This window comes from Mustela erminea, chromosome 6 (assembly GCF_009829155.1).
Source record: "Mustela erminea isolate mMusErm1 chromosome 6, mMusErm1.Pri, whole genome shotgun sequence".
NCBI classification, from domain to species: domain Eukaryota; kingdom Metazoa; phylum Chordata; class Mammalia; order Carnivora; family Mustelidae; genus Mustela; species Mustela erminea.
This window is the reverse complement of record NC_045619.1, coordinates 128566356-128583671: the sequence shown is the minus strand read 5'-3', so window position 1 is coordinate 128583671 and position 17316 is coordinate 128566356. Positions and strand designations below refer to the sequence as shown.

Genomic DNA, 17316 nt, shown 5'->3' with positions numbered 1-17316 from the left:
AAACACATCCACAGTGTTCCTTGTATCACCTCTATCCTTTCTGAACGGGGTAGGATAAGTCCTTGTCAGGGAACCCAGTTCAAAGAGATCACCTATATTGATTCATTTTTTTTCCAAGTAAGAATCCTATAAAAGAGGAAGTACTTTCTCATTTTATAGATGAGGAAAAACGGTTCAGAAAAGTTATATAATATGTCCAAATTCATATTTTTGTGTCTAGGGAGAAAAAAATGACAAAGTATATATGTCAAGGAAAATAAATGTTTAATGTGAATGCTGTAATCTGTCTTAAAATATAAAATAATGATCTTATACCTTCAGTTTCCTGTTGATTTAATTAAAATGCCATTTATGTTAGTGTTTGGCTATAGTAGCTCAATGAAAATACTTTTTTTGTTAATCATTTCTTAAATTACTAAACTTGTCTCTTTTTATTTCTGTTGGCTCCTATTTATGTAGATTTTTCAAGTTAAATTACCCACCTGAATAATATGTCCAGTTTTTTTTTCACTCTAAATGACTTTTTTCTAGACTCTAATAGTCTATAAAATAAAATGTCAGCTTAAGTAAGGCCATAAAGTAAATAAAAAAATGTTCCCATTGAAATTAAAATAAGTAGCCTTGGTTAGGTACCCAATATGTGAACTAAATATGGGTTTTACTTGTATGATTTGAACCCTATGTTTTAAGTTATCATTTATTTGGTGCTCATTATGTCTCAGACATTATGCTAGACACCCTTAAAACATCCTCACTGAACCAGTGTGGCTGATATTATTTCCCCAGTTTATAACTATTGTCAATATCATTTCCCCTAAATAATAGGAAATTGGGGACCAAAAAGAGATGAAATGGGTTGCCTAAGGACACACACCTAACAAGGAAAAGAGCTGAATATGATGCACATATCCTTGGTAAGGGTAACAAGACCATCAGAAGACCTCAGAGTGAATTCTTGTTCAAGTTGATGAGTTGAGCTATATTTATCTACCTCCACATCCCACTGTAATGACAGTAAATAAATATGAAAGGGCATGAGGCAAAATAACTGACCAGAGATTTGACATGATTCTCTGGGATCATACTGATGATAAGCTGGAGTGGTGACAGCTGAGTCCAGGACATAAGCAGGAAAAGCCTGGAAGGGAGGTAAAAACTGCTCTTCCAGCAGACTTTTCGGAAAGATTTTAAGCTCAAAGTCAACTGGTATCAAGAACAGAAGTAGAAAATGAGGCAGACATCAAGGTGATGAATTGTAGGACATCCTTCAGTTACGCAAGTTGGTAGACCTCTCCTTGTGTGCAGTAAGGGCAGTTTTTCCCAAACTGAAAATCAAGAATATAGAGGAAAAGAAATACCTGGGAAGAGCTAAAACTTCTAAAATTGGCTATTAGTTCTCCCAGAGGTTTAGGGTGGGCCAGAGACAGCCAGCTTCCTTTTCAGACATCCTAAAGTGATTGAAGCCTTACGTCAAGGAAGAGGTCTACTAAGGAACTAGGCCTACACACCAGACACAAGGCTTCATTTCCCCTAGCTATGTAAATTAACCTAGCCCTTCAGTCAGAAAATGGATGACTAAGGATCATATTTGAGATGAACGGGTAGCATAAGGAAGAACTGGTATGAAAAAGCAAAACAACTAAACCAGGAACAAACAGCAATAATTCAGGCAACAGAAGAAAATTTAATAAGTATTTTAATTTTCTCAAGGAGATTTAAGAAAATAAACATACAATTATGAAAAAAAACTAAACAAGAAAGAGTTCATAGAAATTAAAAGAGACTTCCAAATGAAAACAAATTTACTAAAAAGGAAAAAAAATAAGAAAATTTCCTACAAGGAAAAGTAAAGAGCAAAAGATGAAAAAAATGAGAGGAAAGTTAAGAAATATGGACATCAATCCAGAAAGTCAAATATCTAACTGTTAGAAGTTCCAGAAAAAGAAAAGGATAGGAGAAAGTCATTTTAAGCAATCACAAAAGAAATTTCTGAGTGGAAAACTTTAAAAGGGCCAACTAAGTGGTAAGGTTGATGAATAAAAAGAATCACATCTAAGCATATCATCATGAATATTCAGAACCCCAAGGGAAAAGAAAAGATCTTAAAAGTTTCTATGAAGAGAAAAGAAACAAGTACCTACAAAAGTGTAATAAATCAGGTTAATATCAAAATTTTTTGGCAGCATCAATGAATGCTGAAAACAATGTCTTTAAAATTCCGAGGGCAAAATGACTTTGAACCTATAACTCTGTATTCTGACAAACAATCAATCATGCACAAAGACATGTTTTCAGACATGGGAAGACTTAGAAATTTTACTTAGAAAGTACCTGAAATGCTTAGAAAGTATTTGAAATTATACTCCACAGGATAAAAAAATAAGAACTGTAGAAATAAGAGGACCTGTATTCAACACAGAGTCGGATTCAAAATTCCAATAATTTGGTGAGATTTCCATGATGGTTATTCTGCTGAAGACCTAAAGCAACTTATACAGATTATGGGACTCCAACAAGAATGCCTTCAACAAAAATATGAAATTTTCTTTCAACAAATAGTATGATTGATTAAAAAGTTAGATGGTCTTAGAAATAGGTAAAATATATGGCTCTTTTTTATTTCTTTAACATGAAAAGGCAAAGCAGGTGGCAATTCCAAAGGCAGGGGAGCAATATGTGAAAAGTCTCCACGCAGACACATGTAAACTCAAGGTAGCATGTTAGTCTAGAAAGAGCAGTTAGTCTAGAAAGAGATAATCAATTGGTCCTTGAAATTTAGAACATTCTGAATATGCACAGATTCAGTTATTCAAGGTTCATTTCTTAGAATCAACGAATAGACAAAGAACAGACATTTTTTGTTTTTTTGTTTTTTTACTGCAGTGACAGGTTATGAATGCCATCATCTTCAATTATCTAAAAATACAGGAATAGAAAGAGAAGTAGGAGGATAAAGAAAAGTAAAAAATAAAAGATACTATTTAAAATTTATGGGTGTAAAAACCGAGGTAACCAGTAGAAAAATTAAAAATATAATTAAAGAAATAAGGAAGAAAATAGGGAAAGGAAAAAAATGAAATAAAAAGCAGCTAAATACCACATGTGTCACATTTTAGAAGCTAATGATTATTTTATTTCCTAAAACCCATAATCCCTATTTTCCTATGTCAGTGTTCCTCATTAGAGATACATTCCTACCTATACTTCCTGTCATGCAAGTCTACCTCCAAATTCAAGGCCAAATAAATGATTATGGTCTCTCTCCTTGCCCTTCCAATCTCAAGTCCCCACCTAATGCCTCTCACTGGCAGTTTTTCAGGCAGTCCCTGACCTCTACATCTGAAACCTCAGCATAAAGGACAACAAAGAATGTCAGGAAATGGCAAATGACAAGACCTGCCAGCTACCAGCTTGAGAGAAGTCAGCGACCTGCAGGATGTCATTCCAGGCATGCTGGTGAGGAAAAAAAAAAGCTTTGCCGGTGAGTTAACCTGCTGTGCCTCTGCCCTTATTCTCCTGCTGTCTGTGTCTAGAAAATGCTTCTCTTACAGGTTTGAGCCAGGGAGCAAGAAAAGCACCCAATTTATTTTTGCAAGAAATTTTGGATTTTTGATTTCTACCACCCTTGCCTCTCCATATTCCAATTTATTCATTCACATTTGAGAATGGAGCAACTAGAAATAGCTTATTCTCTGACTGAAATCTCATCAGAGAGACTGGAAAACTCAAGCTTTTAGAGCTAAAGAAGGCTGTGGCAAGAAGGCCAAGACTGAAAGGAAGAAACAGAAAAAGGCACCAAAATAAAATAAGAACACTACGATAAAACCACCCAAGGGAAAACAGTGAAAATGAATCCACAATTTACAGATCACTATGGGGTAGAATTTTTATTTTATTTTATTTATTTATTTGAGAGAGGGACAGAGAGTATGAGCAGGGGGTAGGGGCAGAGGGTGAGGGAGAAGCAGACTCCCCACTGAGCAGGGAGCCCGAGATAGGGCGGGATCCCAGGATCCTGAGATCATGACCTGAGCCGAAGGCAGATGCTTAACCAACTGAGCCACCCAGGTGCCCGTGGAGTAGAAATTTTTAAAATACTTAGTATGTTTCTATATTGCCGCAATATTTTAACAACTTATTGAACATCTGCATATCTTACTCATCTTCTATCTCATTACCCACCTCTTAGTACATTCCAGTAACTCTTTCGACTCTTGAAGCTTTTCTATTCTATTCTATTTCTATTCTTGAAGGTCATCCCTGCCTCAAGCCTTTGTTACTATTGTTTCATATTTGGAATATGGTTTCCCCAACTTGTTCCACAGCTGTTCTTTCTTATCCTTCATTTCTTAACTCAAAGGTCTTTTCTGAACACCTCACTTAATGAAACTCACCTTACCTCTCAGCTATTTTATCTCATTATCTACTCCTATCCTTATAGCACTTGTTTCTATCAAGAATTATTTATTATATTTGTTTTGTTTGCTAATCATCTATCTACCCCTATCCCCACAAGAAATACCCATGAGGACAGGAATCTTTATCTGTCATTTTCACTATTATATCCCCAGCATCTATAGTCCTAGCCGGGCACATGTTATATGCTCTATAATGTTTCCTAAAAAAAATAGTACATTCCATACATTATCCTAAACTCTTTAGATATGTGATTGTTTACGCTCTACAACAATGAGAGATACTCTACACCCTTTCAAGATGCAGACACGGAAAGAGTTAAGTGACTTGCCCAGTGTCACACAGTAAGCAAAAGTGGAAGTTTGTGGATTCAGATGTAGGTTTGTAATCCCAAAATCCTTCCTCCTAGCCATACTGCATCCCTGAAATATGCAAGGAAATTTCAAGAGCCACTGAATGTGGGAAGTCATAAAATGTGATCCTTGCATTTGAAGACCATGTAGAACTAGTTAGGCAAAATAGGACTTTTACATAAAGGGACAAACAAATAATAATAACAAGAAACAGCTGCTTTCATGATAGCCCCTATCTTAAAGGTGTGAAAACAAAGAACCTGAAAAAAAGAGAGGGAAATAGAACATAATAGTCAGTGGCCTACCATTCCAAGGCTCAGTACCTGTGATCTCTCAGCCTTCATAAAAAACCTGCTATCCATTCTATCGCTACCAATAGGATCATTCACAATACTGGATTGCCAAATTCTGGGGGTCTTGAAAGCTGAAGGTGTTAAACATCTACAATTTTTAATTTTTATTCTTAAAATCTTGGGAATAGATTACATATGTTACAACCTTATTAAACACTACTTGCTTCTTCCCAAGTTTGTGCTTAAAGACCAATTACTTCTGAATTATAAAGACTTTGTATTTAATATAGACTTTTGAACCTATCCTCAGATTATCTCATTCACATGATGGGGGGGGGGGGCGCTGTCTAGGAACATATTATCAGGCTTTCCAGGTGATCCTAATAATCAGCCATGTTTGAGATCAGTGAATAATGAATATAAATTAACCTTTACTTGATGACTTGAGGTGTTTTTATTTGTGCCTATGATTTGTGCAAGTGACAGTCACTTCCCTGGGTCTCAATTTCCTCACCTGTAAAAGTTACAATAAATTGGATTGTATGATCTCTAAAATCCTGTTGACTTCTAAAATTCTAATTCTGTAAAAAGGAGCTTTCCCAGGACATTGACTAAAACTTTCTTCTTCAAAGAATGCCCTACCATTCCCACACACATATTTTCTTCTCAAAATGCATCTCTTATTGAGAAACTTCAAATATAAGACATGTAACCATAGAAATAGTGAAACCATGTTAATAACAAATTCTGCTAATAGTCTGCCAAGTTTTTCTTTCTGAGCCCTGATGACATATAAGTGTAAATTCATATTACATTGATCCATCAAATTTTCCAGTTCTCATTTGTATCAGGTTCTATATATGAAACAATCTGACATTCCAAACAAGCAAATGAATAAACAGAAATGTGATCTGACAGACTCATACGCACATATACATATATATACATATACATACAGAACCCTTGAAGTAAATAGCCCCAGAATAACATGTTTATATGACTCTCTCTACACCAGCAGCTTTCAATCAAAGGTATTTTTTCCCTCAAGGTGATATTTGGCTATGTTTGTAGACATTTTTGATTATCACAGTGGGCAAGGAGGTTGCTACAGGCATCTAGTAGGAGTCCAGAGGTGCTGCTAAACATCTTAAAACAAACAAAACAGTCCCCACAACAAAGGATTATCTGGCTGAAATGTCAATAAAGTCCAGGCTGAGAAACCCTGCTCTGTGCAATGGTCTTAGGCATCAAATAAGGGAAAGTCAAACCCTTCACTCAGGCAGCTAACTAGAAAAAAGAAAAAACACTTGCCTCCACAGTTGCATTTAAGTCTCTTTTAAACAAAACTAGTTACTGACTACATGAAGTGTTTATTTCCACCCTGAAACTTCTAAGCCCTGTAGAAAAGAAAGAGCTATGTCTTCCTATTTTGGGTCTATAAGTGGTCTTTTATTCTCACTGTCCTAGGCATTTTCCTGCAGAGTGAGTGAAATCCTTTACCAGATGGTGGGGAAAGATCTTGATAATCCTTACCCCACCTAATCTGAAAATAAAAGTTTCTGCAACTTCTGGCCTAGTATTTTGTATATTTCACATACATTGAAAAGAAATGTGGGGGGGCTGCTGGCTGGCTCAGCTGGTAGAGCATGTGACTCTTAATCTCAGGGTTGTGAGTTCAAGCCCCACATTAGGTGTAGAGATTACTTAGAAATAAAATCTTAAGGAAAAAAAAAGAAATGTTCCATGTCTTAGGATAGCTTGTCTTTGTAAACAAAATTATTATGAAGACAAATAGCAATCTAATTTGCATGTAGTAGTGATGGTCTAGATTTTGTCTAGATATGCATATTTTGCTGTATCTTGATAACTTGCAGATAATAATAGAACTTTATAGTTGGAGAGATCAAGATCTTGGAATTTATTATCTCATTTCCTAATGCAATAAAAGTAATCAAATATAAGATCCCATTAATGAAAATATATGATATTAAATTGTATACCTTTAAAAGGAAATGTATGTCAATTGAAAATGACTTGCTCTCAATCATAAGACAGATCTCAAGTTAAGAGATGTCAAAATGGGGGAAAAGCGCAGCTTAGAATTGGTAAAATATATTATTCTATACCACATTACCTTTTACTCTTTCTCAGACAAAAGCCATGTGTCATATTTTATGAAGCTTCTTCCATACTCTGGTTTCTCTTCAGGTCACATAAATCTCTTGCCTTTTTCTATGAAAGTTCTTCCATAATAATGTAAAGAGGCATACCCATGGGACAAAACACATAAATGGTGAGAAAACTAAGTTAAAAAAATGAACCAAAATCTTATGTAATTCTAAGTTTCCTTTTAAATTATAGGTGCACTGCATATTTTGCTAATTAGACAGAAGTTTTTTAAAATTTTGTTGTCTTACTGTAGTTACAGTTTTTAACTGGGGGAAGTTATAACAGGTATTATAATGAAGGAAAATAACCTGGATTTCAATTAATTAGAAGTAATAATTAACCATGTAAAAAGAGAGAGAGAGAGATTGCCTTCTTTGACAGGTAGATAATTTTTGCTTGGAAAATGATCTTGGGGGCAGACCATCGAAGCTAATTCTGTGTTTTCTGTAAATTATACCTATAATGAAAGTGATAAAACTAGATGTATCCTTTAATTGCTTTGGGGCACTATAATATCTTTTGATACAAAAAAAGAAAGTTCGTCATGGCTCCTATACTAAGCTTGGCATTGTAGAAAACGGTGGGGAGGAACCTGAGAAAGACTTCTAACAGAAGTATTTCACAGAACAAACTATCCACCTAAATATTTTTATTGTTTTTTTTTTTCCCTGAAGGAAAAAAGACTTGTTGGATGAGTAAATGTCCAGAAAAAGTAGAAAATTATACAGAGGCATGGTTTTTTAACAAAAAGCTGAAAAGCAAATAAGGCTAAAAGAGCAGGAGAACAAATTCCCCCGCCCACACGCACACCCTAGTGCATATGCCAAAGCTGTGGACAAGAGCTTAATAACACTGTTGGCTGCAAACCCTCCAGGCATAGCCTCAGTACCAGTGTGCTGCCTGCTTGTGCATAGTGGCCATCAAGCTGCCAAAGGTACCAAAATCCCAGGGTGCTGTCTCAGTAATTCTGCTAAAATAACCCTGTAAATACCAATCCAGAACTGAAGAGAGAAAACAAACAGGGCCCTAATGCTTCAGTACCAACCAAGTACAAACGAAGGTCAACAACCTACTCCTTGGCGTTGCAATATGTTACAATATAATCATAAAGCACAATGTTTGTTGGAAAAGGGTAGCCATAAAACCCTGAAAGGTGGACAACTAACTGCTGCCTTTCTGAAATTGAAAGTAAAATCTGACTTATCTAGCAGTTAAGGCTATGGAATCAGTCTAATGAGGGCATCAGTTCCCTCTCCAGAGGGCAGCCATATACTCTCGTTATTTATTTAGCAGTCTCAGAAATCCCAGTTCTGCTTCCAAATGGACATTCTACAAAATGGCAAGTAATGCGGTGCTACTGCTGCACCACAATAAATAGCCCTTTTTGAAATGTTAAAATTAGCCAACTACACAAGTGAATTGAAAGTGGGTTTTTGTTAAGAGTAGGCAAGGAGCTTCAAAATGCCTGAACATTGGTTATCTTGAGGGAAGTTACACAGGTATACTGACGCCCCCTATTAGAGACCTGCAAAATAGCTTTGTGTTGCTTTTAAATAAAATCGGGATCTTTCAAGATCTGCAGTATCAGATCATGTTTATTCTTATTTTGAAATGGCATTCCCTGCCCTCCAAAAAAAAAAAAAAAGAAAGAGAGAGAGATAGATAAATAAATAAATAAATGTCTCATTTCCACTAGCATATATACTCAACTTAGTATACATCAAAAGGGCTTTCTCTAAATATTCTATGAATAAATGACTATGATAAAAACATACATTGAACATATATGAACATGATCTTCATTTAAATAAAAATATATTAACTATTTTCAGTATTATAGTCAAATAAAAGTTCAAAAGTTAAAGTAATATGTTCAGTTAGGTATATAATTATAGACTTTTAGGGTTATAAGGAGCCCTACAGGTCAGCTAAGACCAACTCCCTCAATTTATAGGTAAAGTGAGGATTAGAAAGGCAGCCACTGCTCATGAGTCAAAGAAAAAATCCAGCGGGTGCCAACATATCTCTCCAAGACCCATGTTTCTACCCTGATCCACTGTCATTATAAATCTTCACAATAATTAGGGATGAAACAAAACCATCATATAAATTATAAATGACTGTTAGTCACATGACTTTAATTCAGCTAAGCTGAGAAAGTTTATGTCTGAGGTAAGTATTTGGGAAGCCAAAATACTTGTTGAACTTTCTGTGTGATCCCAATTCTTCATTTGGTCATTATAGAATCCCAAAGGAGATGTACTTTACTAGTCACAGCTTACCAATGAAGTAATTGAGACTCAAAAACCTCAAGCGCAGAAGTTCATCTAAAAACTCTTTGATCTATAACCCAGGTAAGCCTCTCTGTGCTGCTTCTGTGGGTAACCTCTGAACCACTATCTTACTCGCAAGAGAGACATAGGATATGTTTAGCTTGGAGCAAGATGGTTATTTCCCTTATACTGTGAAGTGCCATCTTCTGTTGAAAGCAGAGATCTGTTCCAGAATCGCAGGGGAGTTGTATGTGAAGGAGAGGGAGTAAAATAACCCCTCAGCAAATCAGTGACATCAATGTTTGTTGCATTAGTTTCTAAAAAGGGATTTCCACACTATTGTGATCTTTCCTTCATTGCCCTATCACTTTTTTTTTTTTTTTTTTACCAACACCAAGTCTGACATCCACATGGATTCCTCTTCCTCTGCATGTTACTTCCCCAGTGGTCTCATTTCCACAATGTACTGCACTTATGTGTATCCGCTCTGTTTCCAAACCCTACTTGTTGACAATTTGGATAGACCCATTAAGACTGTGTAGAACAAAGGATTATTATTAAGGTATTTGGATAGCATCAGGGACATTCCCATTAATTATGGAGAAGCTGATTTCCAGACAGGTAATGCAGCTAGTGAGAGACAAAACTGAGACTTGAGGCAAAGTTCTGTCAAGTCTAATATTCTTCCTATTACACAACATACTTGAATTGTATGATTAGTCTAGAAATAATAAACATATATGACTTATTTGGGCCAAATATATTATTTCAAGTCATTAACATGTTATATTTTTTAATAACAAGGTGAAAACAAAGATGGCAATCAAGAGATTGTAGCATAGGATAGTAGAAAGACAATATAAGCTTCACAGCAGGATACATCTAAATTTGATTTGGGATCCCTAACTTACTAGCTGTGTTACGTTGGACAGGTTGATGAACTTTTCTGAAGCTGTCACTACCTGAGAATACAAAGAATTAGATGCAGTGGTATATATAAAGCATGTGACATACAGTAGGTGCTAAGTTTATATGGGTTTCCATTAATTCTAACCTACCACAAAAGAGCTGTGCCACTCTAGCAAGTTCCTTTAGCCCTCTGGGTCTCGTTTCCTTCATTGCAAATTGAGAAGATGAAAGAAACCAAATGAACTCCTATGTCCCTTTTAGCTCTTCAAAAAATAATGAGTTCCCAAAGGTTCCTTTACCTTAATTTAAATTCAGCAGTTAAGTACCTTATATCCATCCTAAGCACTGAATAGTACCAACTATCAACAGGAAGATATCTATGATTTCAGGAAAATGGGATCCAACTCCATATCACTTTAAGTTCCACAAAGAAAAATAACTATGCAAAACCAAAGGATTTCACAAACCTAATGTAAGGACATCACAAACCTAATGTAAAAAATATAAACAACTGAGTGTATACATTAAATTACTACTCTCTCTTTTGCAGAGTTGAAAGATAAGAATTAAAATGTTTATACTATATAACAAAACATCTATGAGACACTTGGTTAGAGCAAGTAATGCCATTAAAAAAATGAGTAATAAATTTCTCTTCCTATGTGAGTCTTTTAAAAAAATATTTATTTATTTATCTATTATTTTGTGGGGGAGGACCAGTGGGAGAGTCAAGCAGACTCCCTGCTGAACACAGAGCCCAACACAAGGCTCAATCTCAGGACCCTGAGATTATGACCTGAGTGAAAGCAACAGTGGGGAGGCCCAATGGACTGAGCCACCCAGGCGTCCCCCAATTTGAATCTTAAACAAGTCTTTGATTTTAAAATACTTGTATAATTTGGAAACCAAGGGGAATAAAATTTACCCTGAGAGGTATTTTACAGTGATAAACATTAATATAAGAAGATGGTTAACCATGATCTCACATTACTTGTAAATCTCATGTTTGGGATTTATGTTCTGTAAAATAAAATATAATTTAAATGCTTGAATTTTGTAAGTGAGACCTGAGAAAATACTAACTAACTGATCTTAAGTGAAAATTTTAACTACAAAGATTTTCCTTATCTCCTCCATAAGAAAATTATTATCAATGGGTTTTTCATTACAGATAAGCCTTTTTGCAAATAACATTGTGGAGGTTCAAAATACCTTTAAAATCATATGTAAAGGGGCGCCTGGGAGGCTCAGTGGGTTAAAGTCCCTGCCTTCGGCTCAGGTCGTGATCTCAGGGTCCTGGGATCAAGTCCCATGTTGGGCTCTCTGTTCAGCTGGGGGCCTGCTTCCTCCTCTCTCTCTCTCTGCCTGCCTCTCTGCCTACTTGTGATCTCTGTCAAATAAATAAATAAATCTTTTAAAAAAAAAAACTTTGTAGATCTCTTAATCATGGTTTTCCAAAAATTCATTTGAGGTTTGCCCTGTACTGTGCCAGTATTATTGGCTTATATTATAGAATTTTAGAGTGTACATCTTAGATCATAAAACAACAACAACAACAACAAAAAACCTTTGCCTTATAGGAGTATGAAGAGACAGGAAAGTCTCATTTAGATATTATCTCCAGTGTATGAAATAAACTATATAGTTTTGTTTTGTTTTTTATAAAGATTTTGTGTATTTATTTGACAGAGAGAGAGAGATCACAAGTAGGCAGAGAGGCAGGCAGAGAGAGAGGAGGAAGCAGGCTTCCTGCTGAGCAGAGAGCCCGATGCAGGGCTTGATCCCAGGACCCTGGGATCATTACCTGAGCCGAAGGCAGAGGCTTTAACCCACTGAGCCACCCAGGTGCCCCTATACAGTTTTGTTTTGTTTTTTTTTTAATTCAACAGCTGTGTTCTATGAGCTGATGTTTTTGTCCTGAATAGAGATGAAGAGTAAACTCTTTGCATTGTATGCAAGGTTCTGAGAGCCACAGAAATATGATTTAGGTCTATATGTATCAACCATAGTGTGAACCAGAGATAGAAGGCCTGGATCCTGTTTTTGTCATTACTATAAGATTGATTTGTGATTTGGACAAGTCACTTTACTTTTTTGGTTTTGTCTGTTTACCTATGAAACAACAGGAGAACCATCTAATCTCTTTAAGATTTCTTGTAGTTCCTATAATTTACATCTGTGCAAATCCTCAGTGCAGCATTTGAGGGGCAGGAGACATGGGGCAAAGGCATTCACAGGAGTGCACTTATTCTGCTTTCTATACATACTGCCAGGACAAACCAGCTTTGCAGAGAGCCAAATACTAAATAGCCTGGCATCGTGCCTTGGCTAAAGAACACCATTGATGACTATGAAAGCACTTAAAGAAATTCAGCCAGAGGAAACAAACTACTTTCTGAATGTAGTCCAAAAAATAGGTGGGGGGCGTGTAAGCCCTCACAACCTCAGATGCTTTATGTCCTTGGCCTTTCATCTTGGCTGGCAGGAGACACTGGGTTTTCTTAGGTGACTCATGCTTTCTTAGCCTTAAGAGAAATTATTCTGAAAATGAGTGGTTCTCCTCCCTGGTCCCACATCTGACCCTTAAAAATACATGTATTCTTATGCATCAGCTGTATGATATGCAGCATTCTTAGAACACCTTCATAGAACAGAGTTCAGCAGAGTGGTTAAAAGTATGAAATGGGCCCAAATCCTGGCTCTACTACTTACCTGCCGTGAAATCTCAGGAGAAAAGCTTAGCCTCTCCCTGCTTCAGGTTCCTTTTCTGTAAAATAGGGAAACTAATAAAACCTAACTCATGGAGCTGTGAAAATTAAGCAAGATAATGCACACAACGCAGTTACAATAGAATCTGACAAGGTAAATGTAATAGATACATAGAGAGATGATAGATAGATAGATAGATAGATAGATAGATAGATAGATATGAAGATGGATGGATAGATGGATACACAGATAACAGATGATAGATTAATCCTGGGAACTGGGTCTCCCTAAAAGGACTTATCCAAAGGCCACAAACAATTTGTTGGCAGTGAATGGCATCTGCTGATCTTTCCTCTTCTGAGCAAACAATATGACAAAGACTCAAAGCCCAGCTCAGCTCTTACTAATAGGATCCTGCAGAAATCAGGAGGAAATGAGATTATCCTGAAAGTAGGAAAGAGTTACTCTCGCTTAAGACAAGGTCTTTAAAAGCGATAGAAACATATGCAGACATCCGTGCGCGCACACACACACACTCTTAACATAGTCATACAGAATCAGAGAAAGGGGTTGTTTTCTGCATTTGCCTTTTCAAGAGTTGCTGGCATTAAAAGCTACCGAATTTTATTGCTAGATGGCTCCCTGGAGACCATCTAGTTCAACTCCCTCACTTGGTAGATAAGTAGTTGAGGCCCAGAGAAGTTAAGCAACTTACTGGGGATCATCCAGCTGTAAATGACAGTGCCAAGACAAGCCTTCTGATCTCCCCTTTTGCCCACCCAGTACTCAGCCTGGTATCTTTCACCAGCTTGGCCCCCTGTCCTTGTTGTGCCAAATAGAGCATGAAGGTACGTGTGCATGCCTATACACACACACACACACACACACACACACGTTTCTCACTTTTGCTTAAGTTCCCCAAAAGTACAGCAGCAACCTCAACCACCAAGGTCTTGTCAGAGCCCCCCATCAGGGAGGATCCCACTCAATCTATAGTCCTCTCTCAGGCTGTCCTTGGAGATTCTACTCTTCCCTTTCTATTCCTTCCTCACATCCATTCTTCAGTGCTATTTCTTAGACGTTCCTCACCAAAAAGATCAGGCATTTCCCAGGACAGAAGTGACCCGCGCTAACTTGCAAACTCTTCATCTCCCCACAAATGCTATACCTTTAGACAGGAAACCCAGAGGAACTGTGATTAAATATCGAACAAGCTCCCCAAGCGAATTCAGTCAGAACGAATCCTCCCCTCCCCCAGATAACTCAGTCAGGTTCATTGATAAAATGTGTGACCAGGTGAAGGACTGGAGAGCCCTCAGGTATGCCTGACACCGAGAACAGGAGGAAGAGGGGAAGGGAAGGAGACTGGAGGGAGATGGTAGGAGGAGCACACTGACCTCACTGTCAAGTGTGGGTCCTGGAAACAGCTCTGCTGTGGAGACTGACTCACTGCTGAGGGGACAGAACTACAGAGGAGACTCGCTGTTTTAATCACACCCCCTCTGGTAACTGACTAACTGCAGACTGGTGTGCGGAACTACACACATAGGAAGCAGGAAGAGACTACCCCTAAGTGGCAGAAGCAAGAAACTCTGTCTTCTTGCTTTCTTTTCTCTCATCCCATCTTGGCCACTCTGCCTGGCGGCGCACTCCCTCCAGCTTCCCTCCAATCACCTCCAGACGGGAACCCCCTCCCTGATCTCCTGAGGGTTGAAAAGAAGCCCTCCGGCATCAGAGATTTCTCTCCACTCTGCCAAATGCTCCCCAATTCCCTGCCTCTTGCAGGGAAACTGATCTGAGAGAAGCTTTCACTGAGCTGACAGAGGTTAGGGCGCTTCTTGTCCCTAAGCACAGGCGCCTGTGAAAGGTGTCCCCCAGCCTGGGTCTCTGCTGTGAGTATGGGCGGCGTTAAGTGTCACAGCCAAGTGTTCCTTCCCCAACGCGAAACCGGAAGGAGGGTTTTGTTTTTTGTTTTTTTTTGGTTTTGTTTTGTTTTTGCCTTTTTTCCACTCCCTACCTGAATTCCGGGACCAGGTTAGGCTGCAACCCGTAGAAAGCAGCGGAGAGAGTGACCAGCCACCCGGGCTTGTAACTCCCGTTCTCGCACTCCAGATAAGGCGGAGACCACTTGACGTGGCTCTTGTCCCCGCCAAGTCCGTCCCTGCGCCGCCAGCTATGGCCCAGGCTCCGGGGGCCCTGATTAGAGCCTCGGCGGTGTAAGTGGGTCCTCCACTTGCGCCGCAGGCCGTGGAACCACTCCGTCTCCAGCGTGGCGTTGGCCAAGTGGTGTGCCGAGGAGGACAGATCTTGGAGCAGGATGCGACTCTCTTCGCGGGTGGCCTGGAGGAAAACCTGCGGGGCCGGCGCGGACAGCGACTCGGTGCTGAAGGTGATGGCTGCCCGGGAAATGCTGGGTTCGCCCTCCAGGAGACTCCGCACCAGTGCCTGGTACCACTCCAGGTCGTCCTGCAAGTTCTGCTCCCGCGACTTATTGCTCTGCAGCATCATGTTGAGGAAGTTAGTGGCGTGTGTCAGCGTGTCCAGCGCCCCGTGCAAGGAGGGATGGGAGCTGGCTAGGGCTGACGACTTCCCCGGCAGGCCCGCCAACTCGTAGCGGCCGGAGCAGTTGGCTCGCTTCAGCTGGTGGGAGTCCCCGGTGTAGAGGTAAGAGGCCACGTCCATGGGCACCTCCTCGGCGAGTTTCTGCGCCAAGATGGTGCCGTCGGTGGAGCGGCTCCAGGGAGCCGAGGGGTCCGAGGCAGAGGCTCGAGCCGGCTGCTGGGCGTGCTGCTTCAGCCTCAGAGTTCTCTCTCGAGGGGAATCCAGCCGTCCCGGAGGGTCGCGGCCGGTGCTAACAGTTCCCAATCCCAGATGAGCAAGCAGGAGGCAGAAGAGTAAGGGATAAGCCATGGCTCCCATCTGCTTCGCAGAGACGAAAGGAGGTAACGGGAGACACTTTTTAAAATTTGTTCAATTTATCAACAGTAAGACTTTTACTAGGAGTCGGCCGCCTTCTCCAAATGGCACCCAGTCGAAAGGGACTTCAAAATAAGAATGTTTCGGAATTGGCCCGGCTGGCTGAGCTACCGTCACAGGAAATCAAATCACCTGTGGCAACGCTGGCTGCACCCGCTCCATAATGGGTCGGCTCGGGATTACGCACCTCACAGCCTTGAGCCGAACAGGTTACATCCCCTCTCACTCCCGGCGGCTATAGTTAGCCTGCTTACGTCTTTCTGCTCAGCAGCTTCCACCGCCGCGCTCATTGAGGTGTGTTCGAGAGCTGCTGCTGCTGCTGCCGCGGCGGCCGCCAAAGACGCTGCTCCATCATCTCACCCGTGGCAGGTCGTTCCCGCCTCCCGGCTCTGGCTCCTCCTCGTTCGCTTCGCCCGGAGGCGCGGAGCGCGCGCACACAGATCCGCACCGCGAGCGCAGGACTGAGTCCCAAAGAGCGGAGATTCCTTTTAAGACGTGGTCTCTCTGGAGTTTATAGGACCAGGCAACTGGTTCATGGGAGCCCTCAGGTTTGGCCACGAACCACACTCCTGTCTCCCCCTGCTCCGGAGGAAAGCCTGTTTAAAGAGGCAGCTTGGCCGCAACCAAACCCTTGAGGGGCGGCTTCAAGCCGTCTTCTTCCCTGTTTGGTCGGCTCCTCTGTCAATCAGCCGACTGCCATTTGTTGGGCTGGGGCGGGAGCTGTCCAGTGCTGAACCCGAGGCGGCACGGAGGAGGCGCAGGAGGAGGCGGTGGCTCGGGATGCAGCAGCACGGAGTCCTTTCACCCACTCGCGTTCCCTGATGACTCGGAAACCTGAGGGGGTGGGGTGGGCGGGAGTGAAGGGAGAAGCAGAGCGTTTGTGGCTCAGAGCGAAGGAAACTTGGACGTACTGAGGAGGAGGGTGTTGGCGTCTTGCATGCTTAGCTAAATCAGCCTTTTCTTTTGCCTGGAAAAGAGGGAGAAAGGAGTTTTCATTCCTGACTTAAATCGAAGGGGGGGGGGACGTAGGATGGAGACGTGTCCTCCCGAGCATCTGCTCATTTTAGGCAAATTATCAAATCCTCCTCCTTATTGTCGGTTAAAGAAATGATTAAAAGCTACTTGCAAGGTCTTAGCTATGAGGGAGTAGTGGAGACATCTACCGGCTGAGCTTCGAGAAAAAAAAAAAAAAAAAGATATATTTAAGGAACCTTTGCC

General features: G+C 40.2%; 1 protein-coding gene and 1 long non-coding RNA gene across 2 annotated transcripts in view; one reads left to right on the top strand and one right to left on the bottom strand.

Annotated features, from left to right (window-relative positions):
* The window catches only part of GPR158 (G protein-coupled receptor 158), a 420682-nt gene extending 404620 nt beyond the window's left edge, over nucleotides 1-16062 (bottom strand). Inside the window, exon 1 of the mRNA XM_032349655.1 lies at nucleotides 15140-16062. Coding sequence (XP_032205546.1) covers nucleotides 15140-16041 — 902 coding nt within the window. The 5' untranslated portion in view covers nucleotides 16042-16062. The remainder of the gene's footprint in view (nucleotides 1-15139) is intronic.
* The window catches only part of LOC116594351, a 48527-nt gene that overhangs the window by 11167 nt on the left and 20044 nt on the right, over nucleotides 1-17316 (top strand). The window contains exons 2-3 of the long non-coding RNA XR_004287179.1: nucleotides 3312-3481; nucleotides 9476-9585. This is a non-coding gene — a long non-coding RNA (uncharacterized LOC116594351). The remainder of the gene's footprint in view (nucleotides 1-3311; nucleotides 3482-9475; nucleotides 9586-17316) is intronic.